Here is a 21525-nt window from a genome sequence, read left to right as displayed (position 1 = left end):
ATAGAATAGAATAGAACTTTATTATGATCATTGACCAGCAATAGACATACAATATATTAATAATAATAATAATAGTAATAATAATAACATTAATATTGGATCATAACATCCCCCTTAAGAAAATACATGATCTCAAACCGTAAGGGTCGCTCCCTAATTTACATGAGTGGAGAGCCGATAAGTATGTGAATAATATATTTTTCCAAAAATTGTTATAGATATCTCCAAAAATTGGCACAACTTGACAGCTATACTTCTGTAACCAGTTTTTTTCTTGTGGACATTGCAGCGACACAGAATTTTGCCACTGCCTGAGTGGTAGCCGGATTTGAGTCCTGGAGGAGAAAGCCTACATAAAAGTCCTCTGCCCTCCCTGGCAATCTCTCTAATAAGGGGAAAATATATACTGACCTATAAACTCTATATAACTCACAGCACAATAAAATATGTGAGATAGCTTCGACTTCTCTTTTACCACATATACATAGCCATTCTGCTATTGGTATTCTCTTATACCTACCCTGGAGAAGTGCTGAGGGGAGAATATTAAATCTGGCACTGAAGAAAGCTATTCTTTGTTTTGGGAAGATCGGATCATTTAGATATTTTGCTGATTCCCACACACCCTGATTGATTCTGTCCCTACTGTGGAGAGGCAACCTATTTAGTTCTTCTTGGAACTCCATGTCCTTCATTCTATCAATTACTACTTGCTTTGCACAGAAACTAGTCTCAGTAATGCTTTTGGCGCTCTCCCAAGGAAAGAACAAGTACATCTTCACCAACCAAGGCTGGCTTACTCCCACTTTTCTTCCTCTCTCTTTCCCAAGGTTGAGAATGCGAAAGAGACAGCAACTTTGGGAGCTCGCATGTTAACAATTAAGAGTTTAACCCTTTCCTCACAGAAAACTCTGATGGAAAAGATTTGAAGGGGGCTAGATGTGCCTTCATCTTAAATAGCAATCTGTCCCCAGTGACAGTGAAGAAGCTGGCTTAGGGAATTTAGTATAGCATTCTTGGTGGTCCAGCATCCATAATTAATTCTGTTCATATGGATACTAAGCGCAACCTGATGTGTTTGTAGTGAGCGATGTGATTAATGTAATTGTACTGGAGATCCTTTACTGTCTTCCAATGAAACTTCTCTATTAATACCTCCTCCTCTTGATGCCTTATCTGGAGAAGGACTGTTTTTCCGAGTGGGCTGCCACTTTTTAGCTGGCTCTTTAACTGTTTCCCTGAGTATTTGCACTTTTTCTTCTTTCTTATCCTGAGTATGGGATTTATCCAAGTCTGCTGTATGGACTTTAGTGGAGATGCCTGTAGCCCGATGTTGTGCTTGCAGAAAAACAGCTACATCTTTTCAGTGTCTCTACATCATGTTGAATGGTTATTAGTTGTTCAAATATTGAAACAACCGTTAAGCGCTGTGAGAAGGCATTGCTTTGCCATAAACTCTGTTGTATTTTCCCACGATAAGCTCTCCACACTCTGAATTATGTTGTTGTTAACCTTTTTATTCTTTATCTCTGTCTCCATACCAGCTGTAGCTGGACTCATTATTTGTGAAAACAGCTGGCTGTCATTTTGCTCCCCTCCCCCCAGATCTGGAAAGTCTAGTATCTGCTGTTTTGTCAGATCTCTTTGCAAGTCCCGTTCTAACCTCTCCAGATTGCTGAAAATGGAGGGGGGGATATTTTTACTCACAAATCTCTTGCCAGCAAAGGGCTCGTCAGTTTTTGGTTGTTTTGCATTCTTCCCTGGTAGGAGAGATCCTGGGCTGGTGCCATGGTGCTTCTTTCTTTTCCCCGTGCCTTATTAGTCCTCAGCAGCCAATACTTTGTCTGTATTGTGGTCTACGCTATTATCATCTCAGATAAAAGATCCAATGGGGTGGATTAAAAATAGATAAAATAAAATAAAACCAAGAGGAGCTGTTGCAAACACGCTCTGGCCCTTATTTGTTTATTTTTCCAGGCAAATCTATGTAGAAACACATATGTGAGATGTATTTTAACATTTTAGTTCAGTTAAGAGATGAAAAATTGCAAACTTTGATTTATTCCAGGAACAAAAGGAATATAATTATATATTTCCAATTTGTATTTTAAAAATAAAACAATACATATTTTTTTTCATATCTACTACTTTTTTTCAGATCTATTATTCCAAATAATAACTGTAAATTTTATGCCTATTTTCTTCTTCGCTAAAATGAAACATCTCATTTAGAAATCACTGATAGTTTTACAGCAAAGCAAACCTGCTGTGTTACACAAGCTGTCAGTGTCTGATTGAATGATTTTCAGGATCTCCTCCTGAACTCTTTTATTTTCCCAAATTGAAAATAAAATCCGTTTTCTGAAAGTATGTTCTTCCTCTGAATTTATACTTTTGCAGCAAGTTAGATTATGATACCATTTTTCTCTTTGATGAAAGTTGCAACATAGAATAGTGTTGAGAGATATTTACAACATAGCTTTTGTTGTTACATAATTAAAAATAAAGTTTCCTTTTAAAAACATGTAAGCTGATTTTTTCCTATAAAATACCTGGTAGAAATAAGTGATCGTACATGAGTGGAAAGCACTTCCGTATTTACACAAAGTTAATTTTTCATTATTCAAGGTAATTCCTGGAAAGATCATGACCAAGCCCTCCAAATTTGGAGTCATGTATTAAGCAATGTCAACTCAATTTTATGGATTTTCTATTTTTAAAAATGCATTTTAAATATAGATGGTATTCATACATTTTCTGTTATATTTAAGTATAATATGGTATCTATAGTAATATTGTTACTAATATTCTTGTACTTTTTTAAGTGGAAAGAAATATTAATGGTTCACTACTGAAAGCTGCATTATGTGTTCCATGTGATGGAAAGGAAGAGTCGTTTTCAATTGCAAATGCATTAAATAACATGTAAGTATATTATTTACATAAGATGTATATTGAATTAGGAAACAATATTGGCCTTTCTTATTTATTCTCATTAAATTTGCAAAATTGAAATAAAATTAATGTTTGCCAAATGTAAATTCAACCCTATTTGTAGGCTGACTTTTCAACATTGATTTAACTCTAGTGCAGTTTATAGCTTTGCCATGATACCATGATTCTGGGAGATACTGTATTTATTCATGTTGCTTATTAATCTAAGAACCATTGTATCCTTTATTTAAGATTATTCAATGTTAAACTCTATGGACATTCTTGATATTTCATTTTATCTTTTGTAGGTGCAAAAGATGTCAATCAACATTCATCAGCATTAACAAATCATGTAGCTGTTCTGAGCCAAATATTTTAGTAAGTGTAACAAACAGAAGATAATAAAAACAGCCATTTTCAATGTTTTTGGAGCAGCAAAGAGGGGTATAAATTTAATAAGTAATCATAGTTCATTGTACTGAATATGGAAGTTTGTTCACATAAGCTGCATGCGTCTACTTTTCACCGGTTCTCTAGAATAATGTGGAGGAACCATTTATCTTTCAGGTCCAGCCCATTTGTATTGCAGCAACCCTACTGCATCCTCCTCCCACTCCATATGACACTCCCAATTTGTTGGAGTTTTTATAGGATATACATGGGACTACGGTGGAAGGAATGGGAGTTAGGTTTTGCATGCCTAAATCTGAATTACATTACTGTACTAAATCTAGATTTCAGTGAAATATCAGTGGAACTAAAGTGAGACATACATGTCCTCCAAAATTCTTTCCTCACTCTTCTATGAATGGGAGATAGGATAGGACACTCATATAAATGGTGAATTACTGAAATTCAAGTGGCTTTCTTTCTGAACTTCATCTATTATTGGATCTTCAATGTAAAAGAAACTTTCTTATTTTTAGAAGGGCTTCTCTATGATAAAACCTCTACCTTTAAAATATATATGTCCATGACAAGATTTATTTATTTCCAATTTCAGACAGGAGGTTTATGTTTCACAAGCACCGGAAATTTTCCTCCAAAGGGAATTACAACTGTTCGATTTGGAAAACTAGTAAGTTATAGTCACATTTTTATACGATTTACAAAAGCATTGGACTCAGGATGTAAAAGAATTGTCGATTTTAAGCTTCTACATTTACATAAATACATCATTTTTACCTGCAGCATATTAACATAAAAGCTAAGTTTAATGTGCAATAGAACCACAGACACAAAACTCAAAAGAAGCTACTTGACCATGTAATCCAATTTAGTGCAGAAATCTTTGTCAAAACATCAGTGTCAGATAACTTTCCAACCTCCATTTGAATGCATCTAGTGAATGAAAATCCACCAATAGATTTGATTTTACTAATGAATTTTCTTATGTAAAAAACTCATTACTGTAAATTCCTCTAATGTTCATTCAGAAGTTGTCTTTCTATAAATCTGTATCCAAAGTCTTGACAGGCTCTCAAGTATTTTTAATAGTAAGTGCTATTAAATTTAATTTTGGTTGCTATCAAGTCAAATGTTGCTGATTCTTTGAAGGAAAAAATCATGAGAGTGCCATCTTTTGTTTATATCTGGGATTGATTGACGAGCAGATGTTTGTAGAATTATTCTAAGATATCTTCAACATGCATGCAAATCCATTAGAGAAATCAGTGATGCTAGGAATGGTTAGCGGAACAAGAAGAAAGGGCATGCAAAGAACATGCTGGCTTGATCAGCAGGTAAAGCTGATACAAAGATGAACAGCCAACAACTGAAAGAAGCTGCGCTTGACAGGGCATCAGGGAGACCACTTGCCTATAAAGTCACAGAGTCGGACATGACTAAATAGTTAAAACAACAACAAACCTGTAACAATTTGAACTATTCCATTTCTAGGGCATCATATTGAGATCAGAGTGGTTTTATAAAAATCTTCAAGCATCAGCAGCTGCTTGCTGGGTATGTATTAAATTAATTTTCTTTTTGAACAAAATCATTGATAAATGTTTCTAATCCAGTTCTTAGGTTATAGTAGCAGTTGGGATCAGAATTTCCATCTCAATACAGTCATAAAGTGTAATGTCACATCCCAACATCCCTGTGGTCATGTGATCACAATCTGAGCCCTTGACAACAGGCTCACACTTAGGACCAGTTACAAAGCCCTGTGATCATATGATAGCCATTTGCAACCTTCCATGCCAGCATCCTTAGAAAGTCAATGGGGAAGCCAGCAGGAATGGGCACAAGTTGCTCAGCTAAGTCACCTTCACACCTGCACCCTCCCTCGGCCTTTGAGCTCACATTGCACTGGCCACTCACACATCCTCTGTACCCTCCATGCCTGCCTTGCACCCTTGCAGCCCCCAAACCTTGTTGCACTTCTCGTGCACCCTCTCCAAATCACTTCACATCTGCCTTGCACTCACATGCACCCCCTTCTACCCTATCCTACCCTGCAGCAGCATCTTACCTGCCTGCTAACTTGCTTACAAGCCACCTGGGACTTGTAACTTTCCCCTAGCTTCTCCACTGACTTGGCTGTGAGAAACTCACCTAACAACCATTGAATTGAATGGTTTTAGCACCCTGTGGTCCCATGGCCAATTGCAGCAACTGGGATGGCAGGGATTGCTATCACTAAACAAAGCAGTCACATTGCTTTACAACCACATTGCTTAGTGACAGAGAAATTCTGTTATCGATTGGATTGTAAGTCAAGGACTAACTGTATGGAACGTAATGTTAGAAAACAACCCATTTATTTTCTTTCATTCACAAGAGAAAACATTGTTTTCTTTTTAAACCTTTTATATAATTTTACACTCTATTCATAATTGTTGGCTTATTTTCTTTCAGCTATATTCCAATCTTACATCTTGCCAAGCCTTGGGAAATATGTGTGTTATGAACATGAATAGTTTGAGCTCTGCCACTCCTGATGCATGTGGTTTGTTTCAATATGTGTTTGCAAACACGGTTGGTCTTGGTACTGTTCATTCAATATCATTTTGGTATGTTGTCTTTGTCAGTCATTCCTTTGAATTGTATGCTTTTGTCATAGATAGGTTGCAGTAAACACTGAATAATTGTTTGCAGGAGACAGTCTCTTCCATGGCTTTTCTATGGTGACCAACCAGGCTTAGCATCCCAGATTCTTGATGGAACGGAGTTTCCTACTAGCTTCACTTTTAAAGAAAAAGATGAGGTAGGTTCCCTGCAGTGAAAAGTCTTTTTTTCTCAATCTAGACTTCTCCCTGGTGTGGTTTTGTAATGATTAATTTATCCAGGGGGCTACTTTAATGTATTAGTTCATTTCTTGAGGATATGTCATTTATTGTAGTATAAACCAGGGGTCTTCAACCCCCAGTCTGTGGACCGGCATTGGTCCATGGCATGCGATAAACCAGGCTGCACAAACAAATGAAGCCCCATCCACAGGATGCAGGCAACACATGAAACCATATCCTCTCTGGTCTGTGGAAAAACCTCAACGAAACTGGTCCCTGGTGCCCAAAAGGTTGGAGGCTATTGGTATAGACTACTTTTGAATATGTACCTTAAAAATAGAACATAAAAATCTATTTTACAGTTATATTGAGGACCCGGTTTGTGGGGGCAATAAGCTGACTTTGTATAAAATATACAAAAGTATGAAGGCTATTGCTTAATGGATTGTAAGCCGCCCTGAGACTCCGGAGAAGGGCGGCATATAAAAATAATTAAAATAAAAAATAAAAAATATTGGAGCTCTTCATATAATTTGAAATGACCAAGATGTTTTTATTTTCAGGTATTCATTATTTGAAGGAGAAATGGGAAATAAGCATATATGCTGGGTCTAAATAACTTATTTATTAGGAATTAATTGTACATAAATTAATTTCATTTACTTCACAGACGTTTATAAGTTTTATTGTTGGGTTTTGCCTTTTTTTTCTTGGAAACATTTTAGGCAAGAGGGAGAATTTTCAAGCGTACTTATGATAGGCAGACATTAATTTATAATAATATATATATATATTATACAATATGAATAATCATGCATTTAATTAAGATCTAAAAGTTAATATATCCCCATGTTATCTGTTTTGCTGAGAGAGTTCTATCTTATAGCTGCAGGTCTACATTGGTAAATTGTAACACTTCTTTACATTAAAATTATGGCCATTATTCCTTTTCATATTTTTAGAATAAGGAAGTAACTTTTGCCTTTCCATGATAATGTTTCCATATGGTGACCTTACCCAGTAAATGGAGTGGTAGGGATTTACATTTAGTACTTAATTCTTATGATAGTTTTTCTTATACGTAACATGAAATATTAATAACATTCTGATTTTCTTTTTGGTCTTGCATAAAAGATGTGCCTAAGATGCAAGAATCTAGATCTTGAAAGTGCCTTTTTTTTTTTACAGGATGTAAAATTAAATTTTATTGCAGCTTCATACGATGCAATGGGAAATTTTCTGAAATGGCAACATTTAGAAGATGGTCTTTTGCAGGTAAGGGAAGAGCATATCACCTTGTATTAATTTGGGTTAGGAATATAGTATCAGATTTAGTCAAACCTGTCTATTGAAAACTAGTAGAACAAATTTGTCATGGTTAAGAAAAGGCTTTGAATGAATTTAAACAGGACTAGATGTAACGTTACATAAGTGAACTTCCATTTGCTTTCCTTCTCCCATCACCACTCCTGCATATTTCTCAGAGAGCTCAAGAGTCCTCCCAAGCAGATACAGGGATGTCCAAGAAGTAGGATGGGGAAGAATCTGTTTTAATCTATTCTAGTCACAGAAGCAGTTCCATGGAGACAATGACATCATTGCTACATTTCTAATTATGAATCCACATGTTTGCATTTTGAGTCCCATCAGCATAGACTCAAAATATAAAGTGTGTGGAGGCCTAGCTTTGTGTAGCTTTCTGAAATCATTGGTAGGAAAATGTACAGGTAGTTCTCAACCTATGGACTACAAATGGGACCAGAACTTCTGTCACTCAGTTGTCATTAGTAAGTTGCATCTGATTTTAGGATCTTTTTGCTGTGGTCATCAAACCAAACACATGATCGTTAAGTGAATTTGGCTTTCCCCGTTGATTTTGCTTGTTAGAAGCCTCCTGAGAAGTCTGCAAATGGCCATGTGACCTCGGGGTGCTAAAACCATCCTAAATACATGCCCATTGTCAAGCTTCAAATTTCGACCGCATGAGTACAGAAATGCTGTGGTGGAAAGAGGTGTGAGAACCAGTCATGTCACTTTTTTTCAGAACTGTCATAACGTTAAACAGTAATTAAACAAATGGTTTTAAGTTGAGGATTACCTGTAATGGTATGTGGAAATGACCTTGGGAGACAAGAGGAAGAGCTGCAGAGTGGGCAACCATCATGTAAAAAGTATCCCAGAACTCAGAAGGTGCAGGGCATAAGAAGCAATTCAGAAGGGACCCTCCCTAATTTTCCAGGGAGTAAAAAGGAGAGGAAGAGAAAAATTCCTTCAAACTGTTATTGTAATTTTTACAATAAAGATAGTTTTGATATCCCTGGTGCAATTAGTGCTCAATTTACAAGCTTAGTGGCCGTTCAAATTTACGATGAACCCCACAAAAGGTACTTATGACCCAAACACACAGTTCTGACAGCCACCCACATTCAATTATGTAACTGCATTTGGGAGCTTGGCAACTGGCCTACATTTAAGGTTTGCTTGTTTATTTCCAGTTTCCAGCAAAAAATACCCCATAGCAAATAATCAGTTCACTTTGCAACCCTGTATCTGTTTAACGGCTGTCGGGAAAAAAGGTCATAAAATTGGGGGCAGTCCCATGATGATCCCCTTGATGGCTGTCACAACTTGTCACAGGCTCAATTATGGTCATAAATCAAAGATTACCTGTAGTACTTCATATCAGTTAAAAATCCAAAGTGGCAAGGACTGCATTTTGTCTTCATGCAAGCATAACTCCTCTACCTTTTTTTAAAAAAAAGGAATGAATGTAACATTTATTTAAAAACCTGAGAATATTATAATGAAGAATGCTAAATATTTTCTTTAAAAAAACAGCTTTGTCCAGACACATTAATTAGGCTGAATGCTGCTTATAAGTTTGGAACAACCTACCAACAAAAGGTAAGCATAGTTTTTGTTTTTTAAGATTCATAACATACACATTAATTAAGGCTAGAGAAGAAAATAATGTCCAATTGTTGTGGTGTTCATGTGTAAACTTCCATGCTCTCATATGGACTGATGGAAATAAGATCTTTCTGGATTGTCACACTATGAACACAGTTGAAAATAGTCTGGTACTTTATATTTGGAGATCACATAATTTTACTTAAGAAGTGGTAATATGCTGCATATTTCACAGTTCAAAATTTGGTGTTATTATTGGTTTTTAAGCCATGCCTGAACTCCAAATATATTAGAATAAAAGGGCTTTTTAGAATCAGCAAGGCATGAAAATTCAGTACTAACTGAAAGTACACTCAAAAATACTATCAACAATTCATTCAGTGTTAAATTTGAGAGTTGTCCTGTTGATTTTTTTAAATTAAAATTATCTAAACAGAAATGAGTAATGATTGTGGAGTATAAGGCATAGTATAAAAATACTTAAGTAGTAGTTAGAGAAAAATGAGTGGGGAGAATAAAAGACGACTGCTTGAATGCTTTTCCTTATAGACAATTTTTTCTATTTTTAAAATTATTTTTAATATTTATTTTAATCATATTAGATCTATTTTGAATTTTTACTTTAATCCTCATCTCAGTGTAAAATTTACCCAACACAAATAACAACATTCTTTTTTTAAAAAAAAAAAAAAGTATTAACATAGACATGTTAACATTACCCTGCTATGTATGCAATTGTATTATTCTATGTCTTTTTCCTTTTCTTTGTTTTATTTTTCCTCATATTTTTACTTAACTATAAAATACTGGAAATAACTATAAAATACTTAAAATACTAAAACAGGAACATCACTATTATAAACCTACTGATTTTTAAAAAAAAACTATCACATTTTTAAATATTTAAAATATTTAACTCAGTGAAAATGTTAATGATTCTGTTCTACAGCTCATTAGATGGGCATTAAACATAAAAATGTATCGTAATGCTATTATATAAATCATATCTGAATTGCTGTGGACAGTTGTATTTGTAGTATCTCACTAGCATTACTGTAGTATTAGTGCAGGAACAAAGACTACCTTTCCCAATGGATAAATCTTCCCAGGAGTGGATTGAAGGGGACTTGGGGGAACCCCTTGTTGAAGTTTTGCAAATTATCAAGGGTTTCTTGATTACAAAAAATAAGGTGTCCTTAGTGCTCTCTGAGCTTGGTTGTTTTCTTACAGATGTTTCATTACCCAGACCAGGTAACATCATCAGTGCATGATAATGAAATGTCTGCAAGAAAACAGCCAAGCTCAGAGAGCACCAAGGACCCATCATTTCAACCCTGAACTACAAATAGTATTCTCTGATGAGACAAAAAAAATACTTCGATAAAATGTAATATTGTGAGTGTGAAGAGGGTGAGGCTGTTGTCATCCATCCACTGTTTATGACAGAAAAGTGCCTTGTTAGCAAATTGACTATGCACCCTGAATTCTCCCATATGGAAAAGTTACAGAGTTTGGCCGTTCTTCATTTACTGGAAAAACATGAAGGACATGATTAAGGCCCTAAACCAGAGGTCTTCAAATTTGGCAGTTTGCTGGAGAATCCTGGGAGTTGCAAGTCCACAAGTCTTAAAGCTGCCAAGTTTGAAGACCTCTGCCCTAAACTCTAAGTGAAAAGACTGCCTTTTCTCTCTTTCTCATAACATTGGTATGTATTTAAGGTCATTGGAGGAAGATTCAAAATAGGCAGAAAAAGAGACTTCTTTCTTTCCACAGTGTGTCAGGCTATGGAATGCAAGATGACTCTTGGTAATTGAGTCCATCTTATCAAAATAAGCCCAATAGATTGAAAATAAAGTTCTCAATATCTTTTGGACACAGGATCCTTCTAAACTGCCAAATACTGGAAATAGTGAAAGGGAAGCTGTTATTCTCATGTCCTATTCAATGTGCCCAGGAAAATCTGTCTGGGCACTTTGTAGTTGTATATAGATTTTTGAAGCCCTTTGTATAATCTCTTTGTTCTGTCATTCTGTTGTCTTCTAAATAGTAAGGTACATGTTTTAAGGGGAAGGCTTTTTCCTTAAAATGTTTTTCCATTTTTGAGTTTTTGTGGATGTTAATAAAAATACATTACACGTTCATTTGCTCTTTTGATACAGTGTACAATTTCAGTTTCCCAAATTTTAAAGGATTATGCGGAACCCGTGTTTTACGATATATTCCTCAAATATCATGATGAAGAAGATGGACAGCAATACCTTTGGGCTGTGCCAGTGTTAAATGTGAATCTTAAGTATAATGAAATATTTGTGAACCAAGGTAAGAATATTCTGTTGACGTATCTCAGTGATTCGACAGATAAAAAGTAGGTGTAATAAAATGTATGATTTCATTTTCTTGTTCTTCAAAATTATTGCTACTATTTATCAGTAACTCTACTGGCACTCCAAACCTCATTCATACACAATGGCCTCATTTGAATAAAACACAAAGCCTTAATTTGGTATTACGTGAACAGGAATCAGGCTTAAATCTCCCTGTTCCTTCTCTTTTCAGGCAGCTCTATCAATAGGAGGATAGCAGTGTTAATTCGGTTTTCAGTTAACTGAAACTATTCTTACGCCCTGATTAATTTAACAATGTTACTGAAAAAGCCCAGTTTGTAAATGATTGTTTGAAATTGAGTTGTTTTCAGTAAACTATAAGGCCAGCCACAGTTTATCTGGGTTTGGACATAAACTATAACTATACCCGTGTTTCCCTGAAAATAAGACCCTGTCTTATATTTTTTTGAACCCTGAAATAAGCGCTTGGCCTTATTTTCAGGGAGATCTTATTATTTTGGGGCACATGGAGCAAGATGGGGCTCCTCTTGCCATTTTACCTGATTTCCAGCTTTGTGTTTAAATATTTTCGCGGAGGGCTTATTTTTGGGCGGGAGGCTTATTTTAACACATGCGCTCAAAAGCCCGATTGGGCTTATTATCAGGGGATGTCTTATGTTCAGGGAAACAGGGCAGGTAATTAAAAACAGAATCAAAAATTCAGTCTTAGGGCAGCTATGCTAGGGGAGAAGGAAAAGCAGTATACATGTGCTCCTGAAGTAACTTCAATTGTTATTTTACTTTTAAAAGTAAATATATTAAAATATATTTAATAATATGGAACAACTGAAAGTTATTCAACATGATTTATATCATTGTTATCATTGTTCTATATTAGTGATAAACAATGTAAGTTTCCTTATTTTTTCTTCTCTTTCAGTAATTATCTAAAAGTTTTTTGTCTAAAGTTGTAATTTTGTATGTTTTTCAAAGGCAGTAATGTGAATAACTGGTTTTTGACACGGCGTATATTATTGGTGGATACTTTAAGTGGACGAGAAAATGACTTAGAAAGCCAGCCAAAAGTAATCCGAATTGCTAATAAAATAGCAATAAGGTAAGGTTATATAAAGTTTGAATAGGTTGCTACCCAGTTGTAAATTCCCAAATTCAAATTTGAATTTTCTTTGATCCAACATTGCTGTGAGGAAAAAAAAACTGCACAAAAATAAGATGGCCCAATGTCCTCCAACCATCAAAACCCCCACATATCTGCTCAAATGGGAGCTTTGTTGAATTCATTGGAATTTATCCTGCTCTTTCTACATAAAGTGTGATCATAGTTTAAAAATGGTCCATCACATGCTGATGATAACATTCTAAGTTCAAACAAATATTTTGCTTATATGTACAATATAAGCCTAAATGAAAATTTCAGGAAGTTATTACGGCAAATTTTACTCTTGAAGAAGGAACTTGCTACCTTACAACAGTGAAATGGGAAGTAGCATTAAAAATGCTATGGTTCATACTTGGACTGCAAAGCAAAAGCTAATTTCATATTTTACTTGCTACAGTATAGCCATCAGTCATTGATAAAAATAAGTGCTGTCCATGAAACATGGGACCAGTGTATTGTCTTAAATTTATAATCTGTACTTTGTAGAAAGATGTATACAAACAGAAATATGTTTGTTTTAACCCCAAATAAACACACCATGGCCAGGAAGTCTAGCCAAGTAGATTGCAGTTTTGCTAACCCAGAAACAATATTTCAGTTCTTCTGAATTTCATCCAAGGCAAAATTTAGAGAGGTTTTACCAAATAAGTACGGCAAGACCAATGCACCACATTCCTTTCTTCTGCCCTCTTCTGTGATCTATACCCCATGTCACCTTTTCTTCCCAGTCTCTGCCTTTGCCTATCTTCTATTAACAGTAATAATAATACCTTTTATTATAGTGAATAAGAATATTTAAGCACAGTTATGGGAGTTAAAAAGAATAATGAGATTGTTTTAAAAAAAGAGATAATAGGCAAATTACATATAATGAAAAAGTAAGTTTAAACAAAACAGAACTGGGTGCAGTTATACATTGCACAATTGTTACAGGGGTGGGTTCTAACTGGCTTTACTACTGGTTCTCTTTGTGTGCGCGCTTTGCGTGCGATCGCCTCTTCACTCGCGCGCTTTGCGTGCGATCGCTGTGCGCATGCTCACCTGCGCACCAAACTTGCGCTTTGCACAAGCACATCGCAAATCTGCCCAGCTGAGGTGCAGCAATCTGCTCTGCCGCACCTCTCAGCTGGGCGGAAAAAAGAAGAAATATAAGGTCGGTACAACGCCGGGGCGGGTGGGAGGGCCCAGTTCCCGAAGACAGAGAACCAGTTCGGTGACATCATATCGTCACCGCTACCGGCTCTCGCGAACCGGGAGCAACCCACCACTGAATTGTTACCTTACTTCCAATGGTGCCAATTGCGATTTCTAGCTAATGCTCCATTGCATTCCTTTTTGCAGCATTCGTCTTGTGCGGAACACTCAAAGGGGAGCCATCTATCCACCTCTGATAACAATTGCCTACAGTGATATTCTCATCGAGAATCCTGATGCTGAGAATATAATGGTAAGGTAATGCTCTTCCCTGCCTCTCAGCTAAATTTAACAGTAGCTTAGCTTAGCCAGGCAAAACCAAGATAGATCCTACTGAATAATCAATAATTCCACTAACTTAATAAACTGGAAAGCCCTGATCATTATAAAGGTTTAACAATTAACAATTAACCGAAAAGAGCATTTTACATATTTTTAAGTCAGCGCTTAGTTCTCTATACTAAGTTCTCTTGCCTATTTAATCCAGTTTACTGAATGGCCATTAATATCAATAATTACAGACTGGTGCATCCTCACAAAATATCCATTCTGGTTTATTTAAACATTGATCAATTTCTTAGTCTCTTATTTCTCCTATATTTATGCTTAATATCTAGCATCCATCTCACAAATGAGTAACATATAAGAAAATCATGCCCAATAGTCTGTGATGATCATATTTTGTGCCTCAGTTTTCTATTCCCATATATATATATATATATATATATATATTTCTGTAGACAAGAGTCACTAAATTAGCATTTCTTTCGTTCTATTATGTATTATTTTTTTAAACAATCTCTCAGTACTAGTTTTGCATATAAAGCCAAGCTGTTATAAAGCTGTTTTGAATATTTCTTACCAATGACTGGTTCAAATTTCCATATTGTAGCCACTAGTTTTCTGACACCATCAACTTTGTCTATGGTGTTATGATGTTTTGTGCCAAAATCTGAAGACTAACTTATTTTATTTAAAGTAATAATATTTTATGACCCATAACATAATGTTATGTGGATGGTGGTGCTCAAGTACAGGTGATTTAATTTGTGAAATTATTCTTTTAACATTCTTAACAATTTCACTGTTTAGGTTTCCTTCTCAGTTGACTATGAAATGAACCAGTCGGAGGCGCTCATTCACACTGATGTAAGCATTCTCTTCCCGCCAAATTTTAATCTCTTTGAAACTTGATGCTCATTTCCATAGGCAAAGCCATATGATTTGTTTACTTGTTCCTGCAGATAGCACTAGGCGTTCTGGGCGGCCTGGCAGTTCTATGGTCCCTTCTCAAGACTGCTGGCTGGAAAAGGCGTACAGGAAGCCCCATGATTGATTTACAGGTATGAACAGTTGGATGTCTTAGTTTATATAGTATTATTTAGTTGTATATATGTTAGGACACTTTCCTGCAACATAAAGCTGACCTGGTTAAACATAACACTTTGGTACTGTTATCCCACTGATGTTATGATCGCGTTTAGTAAAAAAATAAATCCTATTCAGTTTAATTGTATTTTAGGATGCACATTTATTCCAGGATTAAAACTTTAGGGAATGTAAGCACTGCATTAACAGCATCCAACTGGAAACTCCAGCGTCAATTATAGTTTGTATATAAAACTGCAATCCTAGCATGTATGTGCAATGGTAAATTTCATGAAAAACAGCAGAAGGGTTCTTTAAATTACTCATCTCTGAATGGAAGGAGCCCTCTATGTCCTGCATAACAAGGGTTATTTCAAAATAACCTGGGATTCTAAATCTCATTTTAGCAAAGAATACTGTATATTTATTCGTTGCGGTAGTGTAGCCTTACTCTTGCATTCTTTCAACCCACTGTTAATGACATGGTTGTATGTAATACAGTAAGAGCAGCACAGTATTATATCCATGCCTTGGCTTATTTGAATAGTAAGAAATAATGGAAAAATATTTCCTAAATCACTTCCACATTTGGGTGCTGAATTGTTATCTCTCCTATAGATTCTTTCAAAAATCAGCTGTGAAGCCCCTACATGTATAATTTTTATTAAAACTTTTAAATAAGAACCTAAAAGCTAACACAAAATAATAGACACTAAAAAGAGAAAGGAGAAAGCAAAATGTGAAAGAAAAGTGTGGGGGGAGTTAAAGACAAATAGAAAAGAAAGGGAAAAAAATATAAAGAAGTGGCTTTTGATACTTCTCATAGCATAGCAATTAATACAAATTTGCTATGCAAATTAAGTACAAATATATTTGACCTCTCTCTAAAGTTACCTCATAATACTTTCCTTTCTATGATCTATCCTATCTAATCATCAAAACCATAAATCACAAGTGCATTTTTTTCATTATTGTCTATGGAGAGTCTCAGTCATCCAAAAGTCCCAAAGGTGCTTTTTCAAGAGGCAACTGGACTGTCTTGTTTTTTTCTTTTTGAAGACGTTTCACTTCTCATCCAAGAAGGTTCTTCAGTTCATTTTAGTTGATGATAGGGAATGCAATCAGTGACAGAAAAGGAGTTTTCATTATTATACAAATAGTTTATAAGAGGCTTCCAGTCAACAATAAAAGTAGATAATGTCTCTTCTCTAATCAAAGAGATTAATTTATCCATTTCAGCAAAATCTGAACTTTTCCTGCATGTGAAGCCTCTGCATGTCAAGAGTCTCTTGATATGTAATGCAGCTGTTTAGAAGTGGCTTTTCTGATCATTTCCTTTGTGGGGAAAATGTCACTCCATTGCATCTTACAAAAACATAATTTTGTATTTTTAGACAGTTATGAAGTTTCTGCTTTTCTATGCCGGAGACCTTGCAAATGTTTTCTTCATCATCACAGTGGGAACAGGGATTTATTGGCTTATATTTTTTAAAGTAAGTTTTCCCCCCCTTTTTTATAAAAGAATAAACAATTCTGTATAATTATAAGACATCTGAATATTTATATGTTCTACTTTCTCGTTTGCCTTTTCTGATCAGACAATTCAGGCAAGTTCTGCATGCCAAGTGATCTTTTTGTTTGCTCTGATGCTTTTTTATTAGTTTCTCCCCTCTAAGTGCACTTGAAAAAAATAATAGATCTAGTTGGTACCTATCCTACTTTGCTTTCAAATTCATTACCTTTTGCAAGTCTGTAAGTATTGCTATTTGCAGTATTTTGCTATGCTATAAGTAACATACAAGCTAGTATGATTAAACAAGCATAATTGTGTTATATCCTGTTTGGTATAACAGAGTTTGTTGCTCTTCAGGCACAGCAGTTTGTCTCTGTTTTACTACCTCAGCCAAGTCAAGAAGATAAGTTCATTTCTTACGTTGGATGTGCTTTTGTTCTGAAGGTAAATTATATGCTCTTTTGATTTCCAAAAATATAAAGTGCTACAATTTATCAGTATCAGTTTGGAAACAGTTTGCATTCTTTATTGTCTGAAGTGGGGGGTGGGGGGGAGTTTTAATAGTAGCTTCTTTTTTGGAATACTGTTTTCTTATTAGTGTTCACTAGGTTAAAATTCAAAGTAAGAACCTGATAGCTGATGCAACAATTCTTGCTAAATGTATTTTTGAAGTCTAGTTGAAAAGTCACTCATGCTTACTTCCTAATTTTCAGTGGGGGCATGAAATTGCTTTTGGGCCTGCCCTAAGTCAGATGTGATACGTGCATGAAGAAAACTTTAGAATAAGCCTGAATTCTATCATAGAACATGCCTTTCTCCCCATATCCTTAAAAACAAAAACATATGCTTTTTCTATTTGAAAACGCTTGCATTTTTTAATCGGTCTATAAGTGTTTCAAAGTATAGTACACATGCATACATCAATTAAGCATAAATATTCTATATATAATTCAGCACTTATAGGTAAGGAAAAAAAACAGATAGCTTTTTACAAGAATTTAAAAATTGTGTTCTTTAGAATTTCAGAATTTAAATTCAGTGAAACTTATACCTGAATAAATACACCAGGAATTGTGTTATTACTGGGAATTTCCTACTGGAAAAAACTGCTAAATGAAACAGTCTGTCCAAAACGGTACTGGACTTCTGTTTATTGGAAGCTTTCAAATGGAGCTGCATCACTAGCCAATCAGGGATGATTTATTAGAAGGCTTGGAAAAGATGACCTACAAACTCCCTTCTACTTCATGCATTTTGTAATTCTGCGATCTAATTGGGATTGCACAGGGAATTTTCAAGTCATTTATCATATAAAACATGTAATTCCTGTTGATGGCAATAGGAGGCAGAGGTATTAGACATGACTTTTCTTATTATTATTTGATAGGTGGCAGTGTAAATGCCTTTCTTTATATAATTCTAAATTATGATTATTTTTCTAGAATTTTTTCCCAAGACAATAATTTTAAGGGGGTTTTTTTTATGTCATCTAACGATTTTTAGGCGCTGCACTTTTTGCATCTGCTTGTTTCCCAACTTACAACAGATATCTTTTTCATCGATTGGGAGCGTCCAAAAGGAAAAGTTCTTAAGGCAGTAGAAGGTATAAAATGTTTTTATTTTGGTTGATTAACTTGCTGATTTCAGAAATGGCGCAAATCTCATCCTAAGCATTCTATGCTTATATATAGAAGAGCTTTACTTTGTACAGACATATATAACAACTTCTACGGTATATTTTCGTTCTCACAGCATATATTAAGTAACTACACATTCTTTTCATGTTGTGGGACTGTTCATATGGTTAACATGTAAAATCCATTATACAGTTTTTGGATAAGTAATGAGTGTATACCCAAATATTTAACATTTATCTACTGCAGTGTTTCTCAACCTTGGAAGCTTGAAGATGAGTGGACTTCAACTCCCAGATTCCGGTTTCAGTGGTTGAGAAACACTGATCTACTGGGTTACATAAAATGCATGAAGTTATTTAATTTCATTAAACATCTATGATATGCTTTATATTAATTTTATATAATTACATAATTTAATGTAATCAAACTAGTGGTGTTTGTGTCATTGAGGCCAAAATAAATTCTTTAACATAGGTTTCTTCTTCATAGGAGAAAATGGCGTAAGAAGTGTTTCTGCACCAGTCAGTATATGGAGAACATACTTCATAGCAAATGAGTGGAATGAAATTCAGACCATTAGGAAAATAAATCCTCTCTTCCAAGTGCTTGCTGTTCTCTTCGTTTTAGAGGTGACATTTAATTTTTTTTTTCAATGTTCCAAGACATAATTGGGTCATGAAAATTGAGTAATGAAAAAATCACATTTATAATACAGTAGTTGCCACAAACTGGGCCTCCTAAAATACCAGATTTGAACAGCCTTAAATTGACTTATGCAATCTGGACATCCGACAATGAAATTACTGCATTCATAATCATTAAAGCAGTAACATTAAGTATATATGAAGCCAGTTGCATATAAAACAATCAAATAGTCACTAACAGTTTATCGGGAATGTAATTCTCAAGTTATGAGAGAAAGACAAGGGTGAAGTCAAAAAAAGCAGAAAATGTGATTTTGAGAAGTTCATACTAATGGTACATAGTCTGGAAGGGCATGCAGCAAAAATGAAAACAAAGGTGTCTTGTTACAGCAAAGAAATCAAAGAGATTTGCAGACATAACAACTCAGGAAAATAGGATAAAGAAAACTTTATTTGTAAGAAGAAAAAGGTTTTCTGGTTCAGTAAGAAGAGAAACAGATGGAGAAAAAGTTCCCTTCTTGTGCAAATTGGCTGCTTCTGTCCGTTTGGTGCACTGGAAGATGGTTTAGTTTCTTTGGAATAAAGAGAAGCAGACAAAGAGAAGTACAGAAGAGTTTCTTACCAGAGTAGGAATTCCTATGTTTATGTTCTTCCTTGCTTGATGTTTGAGGACCATTTTTATACCTTTTTGGAAAATTTAAAGACATCAAAATCACCACCTCACTTCATAATTTGAGAAACAGCAATAGCACTTTAGACTTCTATACTGCTTCATAGTACTTTATAGCACTCTGGCTGGTTTACAATGTCAGAGGATTGCCTCCAAGAATCTGGGTCCTCATTTTACCAGCTTTGGAAGGATGGAAGGCTGAGTTCCAACCTTCAGCCCTGTCAGGATCAAACTCCAGGCTGTGGACAGTTTGTCTGCAATACTGCATTCAACCACTGTGCCACCAGGACTCCTAAGGTATCATACAAAAGAAAAGAATCTTTTTTTCATTTTCTTTCCTATTTGTTAGTGTAATGATCGTTGATAAGCAGGGTTTTTTTTAGTTTGATTGCCATAGATTAACTCCATATTGTCAGTGATTATTGTAAACAAAGGGCAATGTTGAATGATCAAGAGCAGCCCAACGTGAGAAATGTGAGCACTGGAATTGCCAATTATTCAGTCACTTAAGATTTAGTTTTTTTTCTTTTACATTCAACATCAAAAATTATTAATAGTGTCTATTTATATATACCCATCCAGGCCACATTTGCAGTTTTACAAGTCTTAATCATAATTCAGGAACCATTGGAAGAATTCATCAGGAGTAGATTTCAGGAGCTGACATACATACTTTGGGTGCATCTTGGCTGAGTCTTAATAATGGAAAAGCTTCATTGATGCTTTTGCTAAGTTTGAACTTTTGTTTTCAATTGCTGTCTCATTCTAACCAACATGGATGATAGCTTCCTGACAATTCTCTTTATTATGGAGTAATATTCAGCAAACCAAAGCTGTATCAATTTCTTCTATAGTTTTATAACCACGTACTGAATGGCCACAATGCTATAAAATATAATAAATGAAGTCAGGCTACAGCCAAGAACGATCTCCCATCGAATAGGAGCAGATGCTGTTTGGATTAAAATATGATTGATTGATTTATTACAACTTCATTTCCTAAGACAGGTTAATGGCTTTTTCTCTGGACATAAATACACTTTTTTTGACAATATAGCAAAAGAATCAATGTGCTTATTTGTCAGACATGCAAATTCCATTCTGTTACTTCCATTATCTTACTAAAATCAATAGCTGTTCCGAGGCTCAGAATATTTAAAAGACTGGAGCGGCCTCCTGGGGACTTTTTAGCGTAATTTTATTCATAGTTTGGCCAGAATCAGATATTGAATAAATCAGGCAAGGGAGGTCAAATCAGGTAATCCAGTGTCTGGGAGAATTTATTTATTTATTTATTTATTTATTTATTTATTTATTTATTTATTTATTTATTTATTTATTTATTTATTTATTTATTAAATTTATTATTAAATGACATACTTTTAAGTTTATATTATTTTCATTCAAAGCCCTTATATCAGGGGTGTCAAATTCAAGGGCTGTGGGCTGGATCCGGCCTGTGGGGTGCTTAGATCTGGCCCACGGAGCCGCCCCGGAAACAGTGAAGGATTGGCCCACAGCTCCGCTTTTGGCTGCGACGGCCTCCTGCAACCCTCTGCCAGTGAAAACTGAACTCCGTTTTCACTGGCAGAGGGTTGCAGGAGGCCATTGCAGCCAAAAATGGAGCTTGGGAGCCCGTTTTCTCTGGCAGAGCGCTCAGGACACCACAGGCGCTGACATGAGTGATGTTGAGCTGGCCATGCCCACCCTGGCCCCCCAAGATCAAACACAACCCTGATGCGGCCCTCAATGAAATCGAGTTTGACACCCCTGCCTCATATTATTTGTGTATTCCTGGTCTTGAGTCTGTTCAAGATACAGTGAAAAGAAAATAGATTTTCTAGCAGAATAAAAGTTAGCTGATGCATACTTTTTATATGAGACATAGATAAGAACAAATTTGTTTTACGCATGTAAC

At 35.3% G+C, this 21525-nt stretch overlaps 1 protein-coding gene across 1 annotated transcript in view; it reads left to right on the top strand.

Moving 5' to 3' along the window:
- Positions 1 to 21525, top strand: part of TMEM67 (transmembrane protein 67) — a 35587-nt gene that overhangs the window by 2350 nt on the left and 11712 nt on the right. The window contains exons 4-20 of the mRNA XM_070942126.1: positions 2826 to 2925; positions 3243 to 3312; positions 3938 to 4012; positions 4834 to 4896; positions 5797 to 5951; positions 6037 to 6145; positions 7356 to 7442; positions 9006 to 9071; positions 11237 to 11396; positions 12395 to 12518; positions 13923 to 14028; positions 14868 to 14924; positions 15020 to 15118; positions 16538 to 16636; positions 17014 to 17100; positions 18160 to 18259; positions 18783 to 18922. Of these exons, the coding sequence (XP_070798227.1) occupies positions 2826 to 2925; positions 3243 to 3312; positions 3938 to 4012; positions 4834 to 4896; positions 5797 to 5951; positions 6037 to 6145; positions 7356 to 7442; positions 9006 to 9071; positions 11237 to 11396; positions 12395 to 12518; positions 13923 to 14028; positions 14868 to 14924; positions 15020 to 15118; positions 16538 to 16636; positions 17014 to 17100; positions 18160 to 18259; positions 18783 to 18922 (1697 nt within the window). The remainder of the gene's footprint in view (positions 1 to 2825; positions 2926 to 3242; positions 3313 to 3937; positions 4013 to 4833; positions 4897 to 5796; positions 5952 to 6036; positions 6146 to 7355; positions 7443 to 9005; positions 9072 to 11236; positions 11397 to 12394; positions 12519 to 13922; positions 14029 to 14867; positions 14925 to 15019; positions 15119 to 16537; positions 16637 to 17013; positions 17101 to 18159; positions 18260 to 18782; positions 18923 to 21525) is intronic.

This window comes from Pituophis catenifer, unplaced genomic scaffold (assembly GCF_029215685.1).
Source record: "Pituophis catenifer annectens isolate HBS135680 unplaced genomic scaffold, rPitCat1.0.hap2 SCAF_3, whole genome shotgun sequence".
NCBI classification, from domain to species: domain Eukaryota; kingdom Metazoa; phylum Chordata; class Lepidosauria; order Squamata; family Colubridae; genus Pituophis; species Pituophis catenifer.
The sequence above is the reverse complement of the archived record's forward strand: the minus strand, read 5'-3'. Positions and strand labels throughout refer to the sequence as shown.